The sequence below is a fragment of the Fopius arisanus genome, unplaced genomic scaffold (assembly GCF_000806365.1).
Source record: "Fopius arisanus strain USDA-PBARC FA_bdor unplaced genomic scaffold, ASM80636v1 scaffold00137, whole genome shotgun sequence".
NCBI classification, from domain to species: Eukaryota; Metazoa; Arthropoda; class Insecta; order Hymenoptera; family Braconidae; genus Fopius; species Fopius arisanus.
This window is the reverse complement of record NW_011887876.1, coordinates 169,729-193,099: the sequence shown is the minus strand read 5'-3', so window position 1 is coordinate 193,099 and position 23,371 is coordinate 169,729. Positions and strand designations below refer to the sequence as shown.

Below are 23,371 nucleotides of genomic sequence, written 5' to 3'. Positions count from 1 at the left end.
CTTCCATTTTAATTTTTTTGTGAATTTTGTCAATTTTTTCTCCTTCACTGAATCACCTGAGCGACATGTGCTTCGAAATTCGCCATTAACAATTGTCGAATAATCGGATACCACTCAATTTTGTAATGAAGCAAGTTCACTTATCGATAAAAAAAATCCCCTATAATTATCAAAATCAATATTGAAGTAGAAGTTACATTATGAGGGGGCACTCACTCGATTAGACTAAAAAAGAGGCAATTTTACATGTTAGAAATTGATAAATAAATGGATTAAGAATGTGACCATTCAAAAATGCCATCTCTCGTCCAGTCCCATCTAACAGTTATTAAGGCCGGTAAATTGGCGCTAGCTGTGTAGCTCGGGACTGGAATCTCAGTGGGACCAAAAAAAAATCTGGAAGGAAATAAAAAAAAAATAAAAAAAAAAGAATTGGTTGAATGCCGCCGGTTCCGTGCCTCCGATCTGGGTTGCTCGGGGCCGGGCTCGGTAAGACTAGATTGGCTTAGAACTCCTGGATTCATCGGATCTGTAAGCATCATGATGAATCGCGAGAAGGAGGGGGGGGACTAAACAGGACAAGGGGTATATATATATATTGAGAATTAATTGAGGAAAAAACGCAATTCAATTTTAGTGGGTGCAATGTTTTCACGGAATTCAGAAAATGTTTCATAACTACTCCTTCGTCATAAAGCTCATTTTAGTACGGGTGAAATCCCAAGGTAGAGAGTGTCTGCCGAGCCTCTGGTTCAAGGTCCTGTTCCAAGACTCAGCCGCGTTATTCGTGTGGCGAGGAGCTTGTAACGAACATCGGGAATGTCCGTTAGGATCCCCACAAATAAAATTTAAAGAGAGAGGGAGACAAGTAGGGTACGGGTTAGGTTTAGGGTAAACTAGGAATTCCCCCCTGTGGGGTGGTTTAGAGCAGGGCTGGGCAAACTCTGCTCTGAGAGCAAGTCGTGCTCCCGACCTCTATTAGTGCGTAACAAAGGATAGACGAAACCCCATTGTATCGGGTGATGGGCCTTTATGACCCAGATCGTAAGGGCCCTTCTCCTCCGCTGAGATCAACCGAAGTGGGGGTGACGCTTAAGAAAAGGAAAAGCAGAGAAATAAGTTGATGAGAAAAATTTCAATTTTTTTTCATGTGTGCATTAAAAAATAATTAAATGCGCGACAAGTTTTACCCTTCCGGAGGATCAATTCTTGCCAGATGCTTCATGAGATACTCCCCACCTTAGTACCTGTGAAGCCCCCGTTACTGCCCCCACTATGCTAGTACTAAGACCCTTATTATTGAAATGGTTGTAAACTTTATTGGATTTCTAATTCGAGTTTATGGCTCTGCTCCGAGCTACCTGGAGATTGCACATGCCTGGTTTAGAGTAGGTTAGGGGTTATGGGGATTTTTATGAGAACGGTAGGGTCAAGCTCGTGTTTATTTAAGGTACGGTCAAAAAGCCGGCGCTCCAAATGAAAGGATTCTGGGGGGTTAGTTGGTTGGTACAGGTGGAAGGCCGTAGGGGGACACGAAAAATGCCCCTACGGATTGCCAAGGGCTATTACGGGTGGAAGGCAGTCTGGGATAGAATCAACCATCATCCCGACGGAGTGCCAAAAACTTTACGATTTGTTACGGGTGGAAGGCCGCACGGGGTAAATCCAGCCCTTACCACGGCGGATTGCCAAGAATTAAAAATACAATTACGGGTTAGTGAGTGAAAATATTACCGTTTACGGTTAGTGTTTAAGGTCTTCTAGCCCCAGGAATCCAGGAGAATCACCCGAGAGAATAATACCGCAGAAGGAAAAGTCTTTGATAATCAGAATTAATTCAAATTTGAATTAATTCTCCCGCGAAGGGCTTGGCCCATAGGAAGGTAGAGGGATCCACCAATCGACACCCGATCGATTGGTAGGCGTGATTAGGGGGGTCAGCGTCACGCGACACTGACCTCGGAAAATTAGTTACGTCTCAACCGTGAAAGAGGAGACACGCGAAAAATAGAGTGGACACGTGAGTGATACAGTGCACCACCCAGGACACCCGGACAATTAGCTGCAGCCAGGATGGTCCTGAAGAGAAAGAGGAAGGCAGCGAGAAAATCTACAATGAGTTTTTACGGTTTTATTTAAAGATTTTTCCCCTTTTTGGCGGCTCTCCAATAATTATTGGCGGTTATGAGATTTTTCCGAGCCATGGAATAAGCATCGGTTGTGTCCCCCAAATTTTGGGTGGTTTTTGGAGGTTTGTAGAGGGAATTTTCCGAATAACTTCGGCCTGTGTTATCCCCCAGTGCGGTTGGGAGGTTATTGGTGCGATTTTGTAGGATTTTGAGGGTATTTTTATGCTAATTTTGGTGAAATTGTTCACGGCCAACGAAAAGGCCAGTGGTTCTCCCTCGTGGTGCCATCGAGGCAGCCATCGAGTGGCTACGTGCAGCAGGTGGGGAATCGCGCATTAAATTTCCTCGTGGTTATTAATTGATGCAACGGGGTTAATTATATACACTTATACATAAAATTTTATGGGATGGTGGGGAATAGTGTCCAGAACAATATTGTTCTGGGTTTTCCAGAATCTGCTCGGCGGATTCCGAGTTATCGAATTTTTCAGAGAAGTTGAATTTACGGTGGTGGATTTCTCCTCGCTGCTAACCGCGCAGCGAGGCATAGTGCTCTCTCTCTCTCTCTCTCGCTCACTCGTTGATAATATTTCGGTTATTCCTTGGATTATCGCCGATCGATAATCCTTGAGGCCGCATTCCGAGGGGATTATTCTATACGAGTGTCGGATAGTCAATAAAATATTTCGTATTTTGTTAAATGATTTATGTTCGCTGCGATTTAATGGGACCCTTGGAATTGTATTTAGGATTTTGTGCGAAAATTCATATTTCGCGATAATTGAGGAGGAGAATTAAATTTATATTTGGGAGTTTGAGGAAACGTTTACATTTCGAGAAAGTGGAAAAGACTAATAAAATTTTGGGAATAGAGTATCTCAATAGATATTTGTGTAATTAATTATTATTCTTGTACTGAATTTTGACATGAATAGCGGAATACGTAAGGACAATGTTTTTGTTGCATTAGTTTATTTCTCGCCTCCTTTTTCCTTTTTTTTGGTAATTTTCCCGATTTTTGCAGTAACCTTGCCCGCATCTACGATCCACCTCTCTCCACAACCGGCATACTGAGCGACCCCAGGACCGTCACCTTTCCCCAAAAGCCTAATTAACCTTTCCGTTCTCTTCAGGTTTCCTTTTTGATTTTAAAGTATAGTTTTAAGTTAGTGTTTTAGGAGTTTGAGGTTCGATTTTCGATGTGACGGATATCGAGGTTAGTTAAGTTTAGGATTAAGGACTTTTTCCGGTTTGGTAATTCCGGTCAAAAATTACCTGGCGCCTATTGCTTTAAATTTTAGCAGGTTTTATTAGGCTCAGGGGAAGTAGGGCGAAGGTAATGGGCATTTTCGATTCCCCGTGAAAATGTGACGTTACAAGCTTTATAAACCGACCACTGTTTCGGCTTGCACTTCTCCATCCATTGACTGGTCACATATTCAAGGAAGTTGTCCATTCGTTGTTTTACTTGTGGATCAGTTATCTTCCTCTGAATCTCAGCGAATACATTTTGAATGAACTTCCCTGGGAGAAAGGCAAGTTCGAGAATCAAAACCAAGGAGCTCTGTACTCCATTGACAATTTGCTTCTCTTCGTCGTTGATTTTTTCATTTTTCCTGTAGCGTTTCAGAGCTTTCTTCTTATATGCCTGTCTAATCATCGCCTAGAATAATGGTGTCACGACAAAAGCTACGAATATTATTGTTTTTCCGCGATTTTGAATACCTGATCGAGATGGAATTTGCACAGTACGAGAGATGCGGAGGGTACGACCTGTAACAATGCGTTCCTCTCTGCATCTTCAAAATCCATGTGCACTTTCATTTTTTTCGTCAATTCTGGGGCTAATGCTTTGAAGACATATTCAAAAACCACGTAATAAGACTCGGTAGTTTTCCGCTCCATGAGTGCATGAACGATGCACACAGCCTAGGAAATAGAATTCCAATAAAAAAATTGAGCTGAAAATCGATCAACTGGAGGGCTTACTTGTTCGAAGATACAGATTTGAATTTCTAGCATTTGTCTAATTTTCAAATTGGGCGGAACTGAATCGAAGGTGGCATCAATGAAAAATGTCGCCTCGTCTCCCATATGATCAGATACGATTCTCGCAATAAACTCTAAATCAGCTAAAACTACTGAAACATAGCCATTAACATCTGTAAAAACCTGTGCTGTCATTCTTCCTCTCGAGTAAACGAGGTGGTCCTGTCCCTTTCCTTCTTTAAATTCTGGGCGAACTCTCCCAGAGTGGGAGGATATTTTGGATTTACATTCAACTTATAGCGTTTCATGGACCTCTTCTTGGAACGATAGGAGATGTAACTCGCTGTCGGATGTCTGACTTATTTCTCAATTATTATTATTTTTCATTTAAATACCCGCTGTAAACTAAAAAGGAACGCAGTGAAACTCCTGAGATTCCACGCGAGTCGAGCCCTTGGTAGAGATCTCCATGGTTTTCCAGCGAGACAATAAATTTTTTTTTACCCATTCATTATTTAAGACATCTCGAGATTTTGCTGCGTATGATCGACTTATACTATTGAATTTTTAAATCATTGACGGTGGAAAGTAAAATATTCTCCTGCGCTGCTTAGGGAAAATGACGAACTAATCGAATGGAGGGGGTGGAGATGAGAAATAGCGAAAGGGAAAAATTATAGGAGTGAAAGAGTAATAAATAACTACATAAATATAATTCTAGTGGTTGAAAGTCATCGCGGGATGGCCTATTAGAAGGAACTATGGCCTATTAGAATTAAAGCACCACGGCCATAAAACCCTGCCTACGGAGTGAATAATGGAAAATATTGTTCGTTACTCGGCCAAAAACAAATTTTCTGATCATAATGTTAGTAGTCCTCAGCTGCGCCTCGGACTGCAAACTTATAATCACCAGAACATTTTTTTTCGGCCCGGTGGCGAAAGATACTATTTAAAATTTCAGTATTTTGGTAGAATACCTCACAGTTATGTAGCTCGGGAGTTCAAGCGATGTGGGACCGAAAAAAACCTGACGAAATTGAAAAAAAAAATCCTGAAAAAAAAAACAATGAGCGGAAAGCTGCCGGTTCCGTACCTCTGAGCTGGGTAGCTCGGGACCGGGCCCGGTACAGCTGGACAGATTCAGGAGTCATAGGAAAACTTTACTCGCATGAAATCTGCGGTGTTCTACGAATTTTTCTCCATGTCGAATAGAAAATAAGGGAGTACTTCTGCATGCACTGGTCCAATATATCCCGATTCCTTTTACCGCCGAGATTTTCGGTCATTGTCTTCAATTCTTCATTGAACATTTTTTTTCATACAACCAAATCATCGGGATCGTGAGTGTGTCCCTCCGTTATAGTCCACTGTCCATCCATATTAGTCGTTTTGCGTTTACAGGGTTGATTACCAGGCGCTGGTCTCCTTTTGTATTCGCAGACTACTTTTCTGCATTAAATATTACGTATGAAATTAATCCAACGAAAACCTTGTGGGATTGATCGCCATAAACTACATGGTGATAGAGGTGGTGGAGCGATAATGATAGCTGTGACCCTCGTGGACGCTATCTTCCAACTGCTTCTGCCATTTCCTCTTTGTCCCTGGTAGAGCCTCGACTGAAGGATCACCTGGAGGATCTGGACACTGGATGTCACCGTTGACACTCATGCCTTCCCGCTGAAGCTTTTCCAATGGATTATAATTTACAATTCAAAGACGGAAGCGGATTTTTATGCATGTATACGGACACATTTATTCATTTACGAAAACAATTGCAAACTCAGCAATAACAAAAAAGTATGAAAGATGATACGCGGGTTGAAGCATGATATCGGTGATTTATCTCTTCAAAATTGACTTCATTTGTTGATCAACCCTTGATCTCGCATAGATTCACTTCGTAGATGATACTGAAATGCTCAGACGAATTTAATTTAGTCCCGAATTTGTTCCAAGACTTGAAAATAATCAAGGGATTTTGAAGTCCTTAATTTGTCCCGAATTTTTACCAAGAAATGTAAATGACTTGATCATTTGCAAGTCTTGGGATTAATTCAGTCCCGAATGTGTCTCGAGACTTGAAAATTATCTAATGATTTTCAACTTTCGGGACAAATTTGGAATCAAATTTTTCTTGAGACTTGAATTTTTACTTTATCCTAAATTTATCTCAAGACGTGAAAATCACTTAATCATTTTCAAGTCTCGAGATAAATTGAGTGCCGAATTTGCCCCAAGACTTGCAAATTCGGCACTCACTTAATCTCGAGACTTGAAAATAATCGAGAGATTTTCAAGTCCTCAATTTGTCCGGAATTTATCTCAAGACTTGAAAAGCACTTAATCATTTTCAAGTCTCGAAATGAATTTAGTCCTGAGCCTCGTAAATCATTTTCAAGTCTTAAAATTGTCTCAAGTCTCGAAAGAAAATTAATATCTTCGAGCAATATTGATCCTACGCAAGTCCCTCTTTTGTTTTTATCAAGTCCGAAGTTGCTCCCGATGTCAACAAATTTGGGGGCATTGCGCCTTTGGGGACTTTGGCCTCCACCCTTAGATTTATTTCTTCGATGAGATCTTTCAAGGCTCATTATTCTTTTTCTTTCTGTGTCGTATGGCCGTTGTGCCAAGTGTCAAGCGAACCCATTTAGCTTACCAAAGCATCTGCTCTAAGTCAACGTGGAACCGCAATAATTCCTTTCCTTTCGCTAAAATATACCCTTTTGAGTTATGTTATTTCAAATTTTGAGTTCATAATTTTATTCACCATGAAACTATCGCGCTTCAAATTCAATTTCCATAAAACGTTCCAATACATACATTTTCCGTCATACCTACACGGAGAGTTCGATTTTACTCCCCAAATGAGGGGAAGAAAGTGGCCTATTCTCTCTCTCACATTTCTATTGTTTTTGAGCATCCTCGGGATAACATAACCCACATTTCTCTACATTTACGAAGAAAAATCGAACTTTTCCGTGTAGCCGTGACAGAAAGAACAATGTGCACCGCGGAAGGAAAACAGAACATTCAAACCCGCGCGCACAATATACTATTACGCCTTTTTCAATTAAATACCCTTGGAGTCTAGTTTATGCGATCATTTTGTTGTTATAATTTCACATTTCCTTGGATTTTGATCACCCCTGACATATCATTCTGTATAAATTTGCTATCACCAAAATAATGTTTGTACCGTTAACAATTGACTGATCAATTGTCAGTCATCTCTTCGCATTATGGACAATACTTTTTTATACGCCTTACTCATCGATATGATATACTCAACAAAGCCTCACATCAGGTCCTCCTAATCGAATACATTTTCTCGAGATTTATACACATAACAGGGACTTCTGATTTTTTTTTCCAATTCTGCAATGTCGTCATCGTTCATGTTGGTACACCGATCACACATAGTTTGGGGGATGCAAAGAGTTGATATATGTTGACGTCATCAGCTCCTTCCATAGCAACATCTTGTCGAATTTGTGATGAACTTTTTAATGTTATATTGTTTACATAACTTTATTGTGCCACACACAGTGGGACGATCAGCACAAAACGATCTTGCTGTTTTATGGTGTGCGAAGCACCATTAACCATGACATTCTCCATTACAGTACACATGCTATTTTATCGATAATAGTTGAGGCACACGGAGGATGTTTCAGTCATCTATCACAAGTTTATTACATTGTTCACAATAATATGAAACATCGAAGAATGACGGTAAATGTTGGATTGACTCATAATGCCTCCCTTCAGGATAATACACAATGTGTTATGCATATTGGCCAGGTCTATTTCTACCTCTCACTTCAGAAATCACATCGTAGTGTGCAGGACGATCTTTACCATTTCTTTTGAGAGAATAGATTTTGATGGTACATCCTTCTTGTGGTAACTATCATAGATATGGAGCAACATCCTCTAAACCACAACCATGGCCTGGTAGAACGACTGCGGCTGCACGGGGTAGGCGGAGTGCCTTTCCACGCTGCATTTTGCTCTCAGAGCATCGGATTAATAGGTCTTATAGGGGTCACCTTTATTGGCTCTGGCCTTCAATACTTTAGCAGGTAATCGGGCTACCAGAAGCGATCGCACTAGACCTACAGGCCATCTTTATTCTAAATTTGTAGAACCCATTTTCTACCCAGATCTCATTTCATCGTCTTTTCAAGGAAATCTTCTTGACCTGCAGGGGTTTCAGCTACATGAAGTTTGATCCCAAATGTCAGCGCAATCAAATCTATTGGCGCTTCGGACAATGGAACTCACAAGATTCTATAAATCGTGAAACTCGTAGCAGAACGTTGCCCGAGGACTCATCCGGACGGATCATATCGTTCAGGAACAGTTTAGTTCGGAACTCCACGTACATCGAGTTTAAAACGATCGAGTCTCTGGCGTGATCTTTGGATTGGTCTTAATGGGACTACCGGCAGTGCATTGTTGTGGTCGCCTGAGCAACTGAAATGTAGTTTATCCGTGATGCTAAGGATCTTTACAAACATTTGACGGTTTTTTTTTCTTTTTAATGCGTTACTCACTAGAATGCTGATCTCGTGGAATAGAATGGTTGATGGATCGTTGGATTGAGTGACGTAGAGTTACCTTGTAATTTTCTACACATCCGGGATAGAAAAGATGCTCGTATCCGATTGATTAGTAATGTTAGAGCCGATTGGAATCATTGTATATTTCCGGACTGTTGGGTTTTTAATCGCGTGGTTGGGCGCATTGCCTTCGGCTCGGCTCGCCAAACCCCACGTGAATAAAAAAAAACCCCGTCCCAAGAGTCCGGATATTATTTTTCCGTAGTGATTTTCGAATTTTCGAGTTTGGGAAGTATGTATTGTTATGAGGTAGAATTTTGTGCCTCCCCCCTTTAACCTCATTAATATATTCAATTTTCATAGTTTAAGGTAGATTTAAGTTACTCTGTTTGGCACCGTTGGGCAACCCATCCCCGGATATTCCGTACCTCCGTCCCCATTTCCCCTCGCCGCAGCACTCACACATCAACGAAGAGGACCCCACGTGAGCCCCGAAGGAAGAAGATGTCCCGCGAAAAGGAGAAGGACACATCTGATAACGAGTGCGGCCGATTGACCACGATTACCCACGATAATCGGGGAAGAAACCAGAATGTTTGGCAGCCATCACTCGTGCCACAGCTACCCCACGAGTCACTGCCCCGAATATCAGAAAGCGATTAGCGAGAGGGGAAGAATTAGAGAGAAAAGACCCTGTGAAGAGACCCGGTGAAGAGACGTTGCTGAAGAGAACTATTGTGAGAATTATTGTGAGAACTATTGTGAGAACTATTGTGAGAACTACTGTGAGAACTATTGTGAGAACTATTGTGAGAACTATTGTGAGAAGAGGAACTAGTGTGGAGGAACTATTGGGAGAACTAGTGAGAGGAGATTGGAGAGAAAGATTGTGTGGCGGAACCGTTTGGAGAGGATACCCGGAGAAATCGAGGAGAAAGAAGGAAGGGAGGAGGAGGAACTCTGAGGAAAATCGGGAGGATTGCTGCGACACCATTCCCCGTGAGTGCCCTATTTTTATTCCCTGTCCCAACGAGTGTCCCGGGCCCTTAATATAATTTCCCCCCAACGGTGAGCTTCCATTACATTAATTTTCTTTTGTTTTCATTTACGCCCCCTATCACTTATTATTTTTCCAGTTCTCCCCCCTCACTTCTCCCCTTTTGCAGGTTTAGGGTCACCCTTTTTTTCTTATATAATTTCGCGTAGCCGCAAGTGAGTTGGCCTTACCCCTCACGCTCAAGTTAATTAGTTGTTAAAAGGCCTTGATTATTTGTTGCATTGATATTTGCTGTAATGAAACGTGAAGAGAGTAAAGTTTAATCTCCATAAACCACTCCTCGAGTAATCATTCAAACCCCCCTCCCTCTTATTATTTCAGGTCCTCCCGTAAATCATAGCAAGTCCCCCTTAATTGTTAGACGAGAATAAATTCCCTGATTTTCGTGCCTTCGACGGGAATATTCATATATTTATTCCCCGGCCAAGGTCACAAATGTATAACTTACATTATGTACGATTCCCAAACATGTATTTTCTGCCGATGACCGTCTCCAAGAATTTTAGCGATGTTGTGAATTTTATGAATAATTTTCTCTATTTGAAAGAACACATGAATTTTGAATATTATACAGAGCAAGACTTTGTGACAATTGAAAATCATGGTAGCAACAAGAAACGTGGTAGACTTATGTATGTTTTAGACCTGTTATGCCCCAGATGTTGGTCAATTGGGTTATTCTTAAATATTTGGATACCACCATTGTCGGCGTGACACTTGCCAATATAACTGGATTATGCTGACTAAGTAATGACACATAAACAATTATATATTTAAGAGGCCGTTTGGATATGCAGAAGGCAGATCGAAATCGGGGCTCCGCCATGTAATGGTCGTGTTCATTTGTATCAATCAGATGACATCATTTAAGTAATAAACTGTCATATTTAAATACCTATCAAGTATTGCTGGGTACCCTTACGCAGGGCACATCCGAGCTTTCGGATAAGTTGATTGATGTATTAGAGTTTGAAAAAAATGAGCATATTTTAGCGATATTAGACCCTTCAAGCTGGGATCTCTACCTGCCGATCCGGCTCGTTTAACTGAAAATTTTTTCGTTTATGATGACCTTTGTACGCCCTATATAACTTGCGACTTACAGTCATCTCTATTACGTGTTGTACCATTCAATTCTTGTACTGATACCTATGAGACTACACACTCTGTTATCTTTTCCAATCCTCATTACATGTCTTTAATGAGATATTCATTCCGTCCAATGATACCATTCGAGCACGGTCCTTTGAACTTAACACTTCAAGAGATTTCCATGAAAAAAGAAAGATGAGTCCCTTCATTGCATATTATGAAAAGCAGGCTGGCGGTGGATCAGTGGAGAGGTACAATCATTTTGACCGAGTTTATGCAGGAAGTTCTTACTAGTGTGGCCACGGACTTGGGGCATTTTTTAGCAGCCTTTTCCGCTGCATTCTACGCTTCCTCGGGAGTAGAGCCCGAACAGTCGGTAAATACGCTCTTAATGGGGGCATGAACGTTATGGGAGATGTAGTGACAAATGTGGAAACTATTGAAAGTGGCCCTTGAACATCAAGTAGCCAAATCGGGATCGAAATCGAAGAGAAACGTCCAGGAAAAAATGAAATCTATGATGCGTCGACCGGGGTATGAAAGAAAACGTATACGAATCACAACCCACACGCTCGCTGGACGCAACTGCGTTAACACGTTAAAATCCAGAAAGAATACGAAGAATAAGTCTAGGCAAAAAAAAAATAAGAAGGGAATAAAAAAATGAAGAAACATAAATCAAAAACCGACACTCGTGATTTCTATGACATTGTCAATTGATCACCATGTTGTTTTTACATTCACACTCTTCCAAGTGCGTAAAGTCAGAACTTCATCTATTTACTATCCCTCTGATATAGAGATGTATTGAAAATGCTTCCAGGAAGGGCAACAAGGGTTGTCATTTACCGAAGATCAGATGGGCGAGTAATCTATTTTTACAGTTTCGGCATGCCGCATATATGAATGGAACCAGAAAAGATTCCATAATATATCGTCTCATGCTTGTGGGCAGTACTGCACTAGTTGTACAATGATCGGTCTCTTCCATTCACAAACTATTGACTTCAGACACAAAATGTAAGGATCGCATTGTACAGAAAATGTTTAGAAGAATTAGCGGAAACTAAATGTGTGAGCATACAAATTTTAGTAAGCCTTTTCAAAGATGTAAGACTTTTCCTGATCTCATCCCGAAGATCGCAGATAGTGATTACCACGGCCCGCTTCGATGCTCGCATTTTGAAACTGTAACCAGATTAATGTTGGCGTCAGCTTTGAGGACCAAGTGCCAACAAAAGCCAAAAGAACCGAAACGTGGGTCAGGAGGTGGGGGGCCCTACCTTACCCCAGGTCGCTAAGCTTCATTGTATAAGAAACCAAATCGTACATCCAAAATATATCGGGAAACAAGACCACGCAAGGACGGAACAAGTGGAGTTGTCGCCCTCGCCACAATACAAAATCCATAAACCGTAAAGTTCTTAAATTCGTAAAACCAGATAATACTTAGGTACCGAAGAAACTACCCGCGAGGGTCTAAAGCCGATGACGAATGTAACGGGAGTGGAAAGAGTTATCCAGGATACTAGGTCATGGACAGAGACTCAGGGTCCACGGATACGCGAATCTAACCTGGAGTTTAACCGACACTAGAAAGAAGAGGAGAGATTTGAGTAATGTAACCGCGACAGGATACTGACAGCAAATCCGTATGAGAATACGGAGCGCCAATGACGCCGTCGTGGATTTCATCATCGAGAGCATCCGTAATCGTAGCCAGAACCTATGGAGAGGCCTGGCGAGCATGGATCTCAGCTGACGGTGTTTATATCGAGGTGGTGAGGAACCACTAGAGGTGGCTCTAAATATAGTGCGCATATCCTGCCAAAACAAGACTTGGGATAGCGGAGCGGCTCCCCGAGTGAGTGGAAAGTGCAGTCCCCTAAGGCACTCCTCCCCATTTGCGACTCACGATTAGATGGGGTTAGCTATGGGGGAGCCCCTGTCACGGCGTAAATATCCATGACATCAGCTTCTCCTGAAGCGCGCCGCATTGAAACGTTTCCAGCAAAACGTTAGAAAAATCACTGCGAATGATCAGCCATCTGAATGCCCGCCCCGTGCTACTGCCTAGTCGCACGCCTCCTACTCCTTAAGCCCTCGGGCCCCATCCTTCACGCGCGTGGAAAGATCCAGCAATTCCCGGAGAAAGTTGATTGAGTGGCAAACCTAAGATAACTTAATCAAAATTCAGTTTAATGTGCGAGATTTCCCAAAATCTTGTTACGGAGTTTATCTGACAAAGGTATAGGTTGTATTATATTCAACGTTGCTTGAAATTGAAGGCATACCTTGATTAATTATTTGTTAAGAATAAGGAAAATCACTTACAATTGTTCATAATAGTCATATGTATCCCATATGATAATAATAATAACAACAATAATTCCTGAATAGAGAATCTTTCTGACCATATAAATTGTCTATTATATATTTTTCTCCACCTGTCGTCGATTTCCCAACAATACGCAACCTTGAAGGAAATCATGACAAAGGCGGGACCTCCACAGAGTAAAGCCGATTTTCCTATTCAAGGCAAGGGGCGAGCGTGTCTAGACACGCAACAACAGAATAATCCCTAGGAGGGAAGGAGGAGAGATAGATCCTGTGCCTTCATGTAACCTTCCTGGAAAAACGGGAGGTGTTAGCGTGGGAAATTCCTCAATCTCTACCACTTACTACTCGAACCTTTCCAGAAACACATGCCCAATCCAACCTTCCCGGAAGGGGAGAAAAGTGACATAGTTGAGAGTTGAAAAGCCTCCTGCTCCAACAGGAATGAAGACTGCATTCAGTACAGAAATGTACATAGAGAATAGAAGAGCCTTATAAGAAAATCAAAGAAATCTGCACGGAAGAGGTGCTGTGGAGAGCCGAATACGCTGCTACAGGTCTGACTTTGCAGGGTCTCCTCCAGCGAACCTATGCAAGGGCTTGGTAGTATAACGCAACCAAATGGTGAGACCATCACGCAGCCGACCGACATCGTCGAAAACTTGATCCAGGTGCATTTCCCGGATTCGATTATACGAAAAAGTCGAAGAAGATTATACGCGGGAAGTCTGCCATGAAGCCAGTTCAATGCCAATTCCGATTGCGATTAAGCCTACAAAATAGTAATGCTGGACGACCTGCAGTGGGTGGTGGATACCTTCGACATGTACAAGAGCCCACAGCCTGACGGAGTGTACTGGGCACTGTTGCGGAAGGGAAGTTCTCTGCTGTTACGCAGGTTAATGCCGGCAATTAGGGCATATCTGGCACTGGGAAATGTGCCAAGAGATGGCAATGATAACGCCAAGGCCTATAGATTTATCAGCCAGAGTTTGTTCCCACTGAAGACACTGCAGAAACTCATTGATAATCACATTAATGAGGAAGTGATAGAGAGGAACCCATTCAGCCCCTCACAGTATGCCTACCAAGTGGAATTGAGACTCCACTACACCACCTGGTTGGAAAGAAAGAGAAAGGTCATCCTCGGTGTATTTATTCACATAGAGGTAGCATTCGATAATAATTCCTGTGACATTTGGAGAGGGCAGCGACATCTTTTGTCTTTCAGTGACAGCATTGTCAGAGCACTAGCATGGAGGGGCTGCACCCAGCGGTGGTATTATCTGACCTCTGCTCTGGCTCCACGTCGTTAATGAGCTGCTTGTGGGGCTTGAGAGGCTAAGAGTGGAGATGGCGCTAGTTACAAACAACAGGAGGATGGTTGTAAAATTCCCCTCTAGACACGGCACCTATACTTTCTCCCCGGAGATTAAATGCAAACCACAACGGTTCTTCCGTAAAACATTTAAGGTCAAACCTGGCTATGCGAAACTTTTCCAGGGAAAGATGCAAAGTAGTCACCGCCCAAAGGACTGGTCTGGTATTCAGACGGCTCAAGGATGAGTGACCGAGCGGAAGAAGGATTTTGGTTCGAGTGGCCTTCAACCAGGAAAGCCTAAAACTAGAATCGCATGCAACCGTGCTCCAAACGGAACTAGCTGCCCTGAGAGCCTCCGCAAGAGCAATACTGGAAAGACAGGGCAGATACAAGAAAATATACCTCTCAAGTCATCATCATTATAATGCTCAGTCATGAGATTTGCTCTCGACCAATGAATGATTGCACCGATTTGTTGAGAAGCATCGCTGCTCACAATCAGCTGGAAGTGGTATCGATTCCAGGCGACACCAGCGTATCACCGGTAATGAAAAGGACGACGAGCTAGTTAAAAAGGAGATGTCTGAGTGTTATAGGAGATAGGGAAAACTACGTAGATGCGCACACAAATTTTATTAAAGACAATGATCCGGAAACGAGCGGTGAAGGGTATTGTGGAGAAATGGTGCTCTGAAAAAGGTGCTAAACGTACAAGAACCCTCTTAGGTGTACCTCATAAGAGACCACCGGGCACACTTGTGGGTCCGAACAGGACAAAGCTCGGCTGTCTACTGGGGCTTATCGCTGGGCACTGGCCCCTCGGTATCTAGCAAGAATAGACAAGGGGAAAAATCTCCAATGCCTAAGATGAGGGTTGACTGAGGAAGATCTTCATTATCTACGTACAAGATGCAGTGGTCTGGGCGAAATCTGATAGGATATGTTCAGTCCAAGTGCATCAGCGCGATTTATGACGACAGCGATAGAATTGATGACTGCACGAGTTTGCACTTAAGGCACAGTTACTGGCACCTATCAAGTAGGTGCCTGTTTAGAGCAGAGATGGATAACCTCAGCTCTCGGAGCTATTCCAGTTCCCGAGTACCATTAGACAAAATTGTCCCAAGCCATAGAATTTAAGGCTGCGCCCCTTCGGGCTGATGATGGTCTGCCTGTAGGCTAAAGGAGTGGAAATATTCGGTAGAAACTTGGTGGTGAAAACAGTAAAATAGAAAAATTTTCAATATATAATGGAAAACATTTTCTAAATTATTTCATTGTTTGTCACTTTTTTTTATTGATTATTGATTGTTTTTAATCGATTTTACAAAAAGGAAAATTCGTACCGTTTATAGGTTTTTTGAAGAGGAAATATTTTTTGGCCAACAATGATTAAATATTATCATGTTGTTAAGAGACATGACTTAACATGGATTTTGAACTTTTCGGTGCTATATCTTCTGCTCTCGATGCCAAATTAAAATGCACAAACTTCTCCGAATGAAATACTTTATCAGCGTCCTTTAATATTTGCAGATATATAACGCATAATTTATTGAGATACCAACACAGATCGGTCTACACTTTTTTTCCATGAAAAATCGCCCTGAAAATGTGTTTTTCTCGTTCTCACATCTTTTGTGAACAAACAAAAGGTAATATGATGGTTGAAATTCAATAGTTAGCGATGAGATTGAAGGTGGGATGATCGTGAATTTGATAGAAAGAAGATTGAGGTGCCCAATTTTCAGTACCGCCGACATTTTGTTTAAAAAATTCAAAAATTTCCCCTTCACGTTTTGTTGAGATTTCATATTCAAAGAACATTCCTCGTTCCAAAAGCAAGGAAAATTTGAAATTTTTTGGACTAGCTTGAGTGACTTAAGCAAATGAATGGAAATATTAATGATGATGATCAAAATTAGAAAAATTTTTGGCGATGAAATTGTTGCCTCTCCAGTTCATGAGAATCAGCATCCCACTTTCATTTCCACCGATGGATGGTGAATGCGAACCATCATATCACTTCTATTTTTTTTATTGAAAAGACAATGTCCAAATACATATAAAAAATTCAAATCATTTTGCCCTCGAACTTCAATCTTAATGTTGCCCCACCACACAAATATACAGCAACCTTTCCAATAACGTTAGGTTCCTTATGATTGGAAGCTTAATCATTTTAGGGCTGCAGCTCCGAGACTACCTGAGGTTGTCCACCTCTGGCCTAGAGAAGAATGCCAAATAGCTGGTAAGCTCATTGCACATTCCGCGGTATAGGGGATTGCCTACCTACATATAAAAGTCTCTATATATTCTATACATAATATATAAATACAATATAGTAACCATGTTTTGCTGGACCAGACCTTCTTGGTTTTCAATTCGTTGCAATTTCACTCACATAAGGATTGAAAACAGTACACTCTATATTACGTTATTTTTTCAATTTTTTTTTTTGAGTATCCATTAATTTCATAAATAACTCTATACCTGATGTAGGACCTGCATCCTAGTGTCAGACAAAAGAAGAGAAAACACTAACGACAGTAGATAATCCAGTCTATCCACGTGGGCCGTAAACTCAGACCCTTCTAAAAGGAAGCTATACTTAATTCTCGAACCTGAACGCAGTAAGTAAGGTAAAAAAGGGTGATTAAAAATAAAGGGAAGGAAATCAAAGGGAAAACGGAATTCGCTTTAGAAGTAATTCAAATCTGAGACGCCTAGAATTATCAGGGAAATTAACAAAACAAGAAATTTGCAGCAATCAAAAATTTATCCAATGTGTCATCAAATGATAAATTAAAAAAAAATTCATTTTCCTTAATTAGTTAACGTTTGCTGTAGAAATTTTGAAGGTCCATTGTAAATAGACATCTAAATGTTACTTTGAAAAATGGTTTATAACGACCTGAGTGCCCATCTATTTTTCTATTTTCGGTTGAAGCCATTAGATTTAACAGGTCGCTGTATCATGTGTCATAATCCAACTTTCATCAACATTAGAATATTTACTTGAAGTTCAGTGGATTTTTTATATTAAAATGAGAAATGCGAATAGTGCCATTTTTATACTTTATGTGCTTTTATCAATACTTACATGAGAAAAAAGTTCAGTGCAATGACACTCTCTTGCAAGTCGTTCATCTAAGGTGAAATCCTGAGCAAATCTAAGTCTTCCCGTGTTTGGAATACTCCTCCACGCAAGGCAGAATGTTAAAATCTCAGCCCACGTACTCTGCAATAGTCGCATTTGATCGTTAAGTGCGAGCCCACTAAATCCAGGTATTTGCTTTGCCCAGCCTGTGAAACAAGTAAATTACTTATTTTTTAAATCTTTTTTCTTCCTTTTACAAATTTAATGTGTGTTTCATTTATATCGAGCAAATGCAGTTCTTAAAAGGCGAATGAAACACAGCATAACGTATCAGCTAAAGAAAATTGATCATTTCAGTAAGCAATCTCAGTTCGAGTGCTTTTCCCTATCTATCAAACACTACGTATTTGACTCCTCCATTATCGTCGACTCGTGGTTGTTAAAACAAATATAATCGTGACATGTTTAATACCAAACACCGTTAGTTAAAGTATCTCGAAGCAGGCCTTTTTATTTAATAGGTTGTGGTGATTATATTCGTTAAGTCTTTTGGCTTTTAACTGGCATGACCAGGGCGAAAGAGAATTCTTTCACTAACTTTTCCATTACAGTAAATAATTATATGGACGTCGGTTAGTTTGTCATAAACTAACAATGATTCCTCGGCAAATCTCACACGGTGCAAGGTAACTACCCGCAAGAGGCTAAAGCCGATGACGAAGGGAACGGAAGCAGGAAGGCCTGGGGTTGCTCAGGATGCTATATCGTGGAGAGAGGGCCAGGGCCCACGAATACACGACTCTAATAACCCGTAAAAGAGAGACCGAGAAGTATTATGACGCATGGATCGGGATACCGAGAGCAGGCTTGCGGGAGTCCGAGGCGCGAGAACTAACCTCGAGGACTACCTCGCCGAGAGCACGACGTACGATAGCGGAGTGCCGAGAGGCCGAGAGTGCGGGGAGGAACTCGCCTAAATCACACCATCAAGGGTGCGGTGGGTTCACTAGGGTAGCCCTAAAGATAAAGAGCGTATCCCGGAAGGGTATGACTCTCACTCGGAAAACGTTACGCAAGGGGAGCATTGCTCCGACACATTGGGAGCCTACCAAAGGCTCAAGAGAGAGCGGCTAGTCGTCCGCACTGGGAGTCAGCCGAAGCGGCTTTGCCGAGTAACTGGGCAGTCTTGGCAGTATTGCCGATGCCCCCCACTCTCGACCACGACTGGGTGGGCTGCCATGTACCGGGACGTGCTGCTCTCTCCGTCGCCTAGATATCCCCGACAATAGCTTCTCCTGGAGCGCGCCGAATTCAAACGTCCTGAAGGCTCGCCTCATCTAACATGGAGCGCTCATACGTCAGTATGCGTCCTATGCTGAATGCTAAGAAGTCTCATAGAGGAACTGGGAGTGTTTTTATGTGTCTGCCCTGTGCTGGTGCCTGCCTGCAGACCTCCTAAATCCCTAAGCACTCGGGCCCCAGTCCTCACACTCTTCGACGATTCAAAAAATTTCCAAGATCCAAAAATCGAGTTTAATGTGCGAGATTTCCTAAAATTCCATTACAGAAGATTCAAATTATGCAAAAACCGACTGACTAGGAACATTGCATAGGTGTCCGCCCAGAATTTGATGAAACTTGAACAAGTTATACAGCAGGCTCGGGCAAAGTGCGCGTTTGGAGCTCATCTAGCTTCCAACCCCAATTAGGCCAATGATTATACAAAAAAGGGGTCCTATCGTACTGTGTAGGTGGTCGGAGAGGCGAAATCACATTGCTTGGGTCAGAGTCAGAATATCGTTATGTGAGTCAACGGGCGAAAACTCGAATTTTTGAAAGAAAAATATGGATTATTAATTTTTTTCTACATTAATTTCCGCATAAAATTCCGTTCAATAAATCACTTTGAATTGAATATTTCGCTAGTAAATGAATTGAAAAAAACTGGTGAAAAGATTTTTTCATTTTTATTAATATTGTTTGAACATTCCCTAAGCAGTATTTACAAAATTGAATTGCGGTTTTTCACATTTCAGAAATTGAATACTTAGCAACTGACAGACTTACTTGAATTTCAAAGATTTTTTACCTTAAAAAGACACGGAAACAAGAAGTTTGAATTCCATCATTTCATGTTTGGTTGCTTTGTTTCAGTATATCAATCCCACTCACTCTTAAATCGTTGAAAATTCATCCATTTCTACTTAACCACGAAATTGAATAATTGCTGCAGAAAAAAATCATTAGCTGCAGAGAGTGACCAAGCAACGGCAATTGAAAAATGATCACAGATAAGAAAATCTAATAAACAATCCTAGTTTTGTATTTTAATGAAACTTTACTAAATTCCTATGAAAATTCCATCAGTATTTGGCCGACCACTATTTCGAATTTGTCCCAATAAAATTATTGAAAGAATAGATAGATTCACAGAAAAAATGGACTTACAAGAATTTGGTCATACACATCAGATAAGGGAAATTTCTTTGCAGAATTTTCATGGTAAAATCGTTTCAAGTTGTCTTCTTTGGCTCATATATCGGTAAAAAATGGGAAAGTTATGTGTAAAATGTAAGGAAAAATCCAGGTCGCCTCAAATGCAGAGCTTTCTGGTGAATATTTCTATTGAAAAAAACTTCTAAAATAATTTAATCATACACTTATATAATTCTTACAGAAATCTAATAGAGTTTCAATAAAATTATCGGGTGAGTGTGATAATAATTTCCGTTGAATTGTTTTTATGTCCTGTGAAACCAAAAAAATTGACTAAAAATATATTTCCGAGGGATTCCTCCTCAATATGTCTAAAATTGTTTGGGCAGATTCAAATGGTCTTTTATCAGGAATTTTGAACCAAGAGATGTAAATTCAAGGGTGGCTAAACTTACGTGCCGAAAGTTGCTATGAATTTTAACGGAAATATTTTAAGCAGGTGAAAAAGAAATAATCAATTTTCGGCACCAGGATGTTGTAATAATTACTCCTGGCAACTCGGGTTCCTCTAAACCCCTTGACTGGGGTGCGGAGAGGGCGGTTGAGCCACCAACCGAGCGCGTCTCCGGGTGGTGGATAGGAGGACGGCCGGGCGGAATAACCACCTCGGCGGAGGCCGGGACAGAAATGTCTCGAACTCTGCGTGAGGTTGGCTAAAAACGAGGTTAATGGGGAACATAAGGCCGAACGAAACGTGGGAAATCACAAGGGAAGCCGAAAAACCCATCGCGAACCAGCTCCTCCAAGCTACGGTGTATGATACAGTCCCAATGGCTGCATGGTGCAGGAAGAGTTGCATCTCAAACGGTTCCCTCGGATACCAGGCGACCTCCGAGCGTAAGTAGCCAAGCCCCAGGCATACACGGCTCTGCCTGGGTGATACCGCACTACCGTGGTACTCGTGGGACTTATATGGAGACCAGAATACAAAAAGAAACACAAAAACCACCTGGGACGGAAGAACCCCAGGGCCAGAATGCTGGACCTGGTGGAGAACAACCCAGGGGGAAAAGACTAAGTGGCGCGGCAAGGCGCCGGTTCCAGAAAGAGAGAAGGGCTAACCCAGCCTCAAGTACTCCTTCTGGGACAAACAAGGGTGAGGATGGGGGCGAGGGAGTGTCAAGGGGAGCAGCCGTGAAACGGCTGAAATCCGATGGCACCCCAAGCCCCACAACATCACGCGACCTGAGAAAAGGCCCAAGACTGATCTTGGCAGCTACGCTCAGGTCGCAAAGAGAATGATCAGGTGGGCTCTCGTCCCAGAGAACTACCCAGATCGAAAAATCACACCCGAAGAAATCAAGGGCCTGAAGGGACTGCTAAGGTCCCAGATCCTCTCCTTGCCAGAGGGGACTAAGGCACCGACTTTTGAGGGGGTGTGGGAAAGGGACGGCGCAGCCATTGTCGGCTGCACCGACGAAGAAACGGGGAACAGGCTGAAAGGACTGTTCCCCGAAAACAAAATCGGGGACCTCGTCCTCGCGGTGATGCCACCGGAGGAGCTACCCAAGCGACACGGGGTGGTAGTTCACCTTGGGGACGAGGATGTCACCGCCCAGGAGGCAATCGAGCTCATGGGACGGCAGAACCCCGACCTTAAAGGTGACTGGGTCCTGATTAGAGGCAGCGAAACAAGGGGAGCCACAGGCGCCCACTTTGCTGCCCTGATCAGGGATCAAACCCTGCGGGCCCTAGAGGCTTGCAATTTTAAACCTCACTGCGGGACTCAAAGAGCAACTAGCAAGTTGCTCGAGAGGAACCGACATGAGGAAAAGGACAAGCCTATTGACGGGTGAACCTAGAAATGGCTCATAAGTCGGTAGAGATAGTCCAGATTAATCTGCATCACAGTAAAAGCGCCTCAGCAGTTCTCTGCAAGACGCTAGCTGGGGTGCAGACAGCCATAGCCCTAATTCAAGAACCATGGTTCGTGAACGGGGTGGTAAAGGGCCTGGGGGGGTGTGGAAAAATTTGTCACTCGAACACCCAAGGAAAGAAAATTAGGACCTGTGTGTTAGTAAAAGGCGCACAAGCGACCTTCTTACACCAACAAAGCGGAGAGGACCTCACGGCTGTGAAGCTCAAGGTCCTCACCGAGAAGAACGAGGCCCTGGAATTCATAGCGGGATCGGCATACCTGCCATATGATTCAATGGAACCTCCCCCAACAAGGGAGGTCGAAGAACTCGTCAAAAAAGTGAAGGACGAAGGGCTGGAACTTCTGCTTGGGTGCGATGCGAACTCACACCATCTGGGGTGGGGAAGCTCAAATACCAATGCTAGAGGAGAAGCCCTAAATGACTTCATTATGGAAAAAGACCTCCAAATCCTGAACAGAGGGAAAGAACCAACCTTCATGGACTGCAGAAGACATGAAGTGTTGGACATAACCATCTGCACGGCAGGCATGGCACGTTGGGTAAAAGACTGGAGGGTGTCGAAAGAACCTTCGGGCTCAGACCACAGCCAAATACGCCTGTCATTAACGTGCGAATCGGAACAGATCCCTAGGAGAAACCCAAAGGACACAAACTGGGGAAGTTACAGAGAGGAACTCTTCGTGAGGATCCAAGATGTACCCTCAAGATTCAGAAACAAGAGAGACCTGGAACATGCAGCCAAACGTCTCGGAGAAGTGATCAGGGACTCCTATGAAAACAACTACAACATTAAAAGACCGCGGAATACAAAAATGGTGGGCTGGTGGAATAACCAACTGTCCATTTTAAGATGCCAGCTAAGGAAAGCGTGGAACAGGGTGAAGACCGCGTACACGGAAAACAGCAGGCAGAAGGCCCTTGAACATCGCAGAGGTCTTCAGAGGAAATACAATAAGGCACTCGTAATAGCCAAAAACGAGGGCTGGGAGAAATTTAGCAGTGGGGTGAAGAGCCAATCTGAAGCCTCAAGGCTGGTAAAGATCCTGGGAGGACAGGGCGCCTCTCATCTGGGCTGTCTCATCAAACCGGATGGAAGCTATACCTGTACCACAGAAGAAACTCTCCAACTGCTGCTAGAAGAGCACTTCCCGGGGTTCACGAACTCGGGGGATATGGAACAAGGAACAGAAACCTGTAAAGGCACCTACAAGCCGCAGGAATGGGCCTTGGCAGCTAAGATAGTCCACCCGCAAGGGGTAGAGTGGGCCGTCAATACCTTTGAACCCCTAAAAGCACCGGGACCAGATGGAGTCTATCCAATCCTCTTGCAGAGAGGGATCAACATCATTCTGGGACCCTTAACAAAAATACTTAGGGCAAGCATAGCACTAAGGACTGTGCC

The 23,371-nt window shown here is 42.6% G+C and overlaps 1 protein-coding gene across 9 annotated transcripts in view; it reads right to left on the bottom strand.

The window, feature by feature from the left end:
* ERR (estrogen-related receptor) overlaps positions 1–23,371 on the bottom strand; it is a 103,730-nt gene that overhangs the window by 18,799 nt on the left and 61,560 nt on the right. For all 9 annotated transcript variants that reach the window (XR_892719.1, XR_892720.1, XM_011313993.1 and 6 more), the window contains one exon: positions 17,597–17,799. Coding sequence is in view for 7 of the 9 variants with exons in the window: in XM_011313993.1 (XP_011312295.1) it covers positions 17,597–17,799 (203 nt within the window). In the remaining 2 variants the exon portion in view is untranslated. The remainder of the gene's footprint in view (positions 1–17,596; positions 17,800–23,371) is intronic.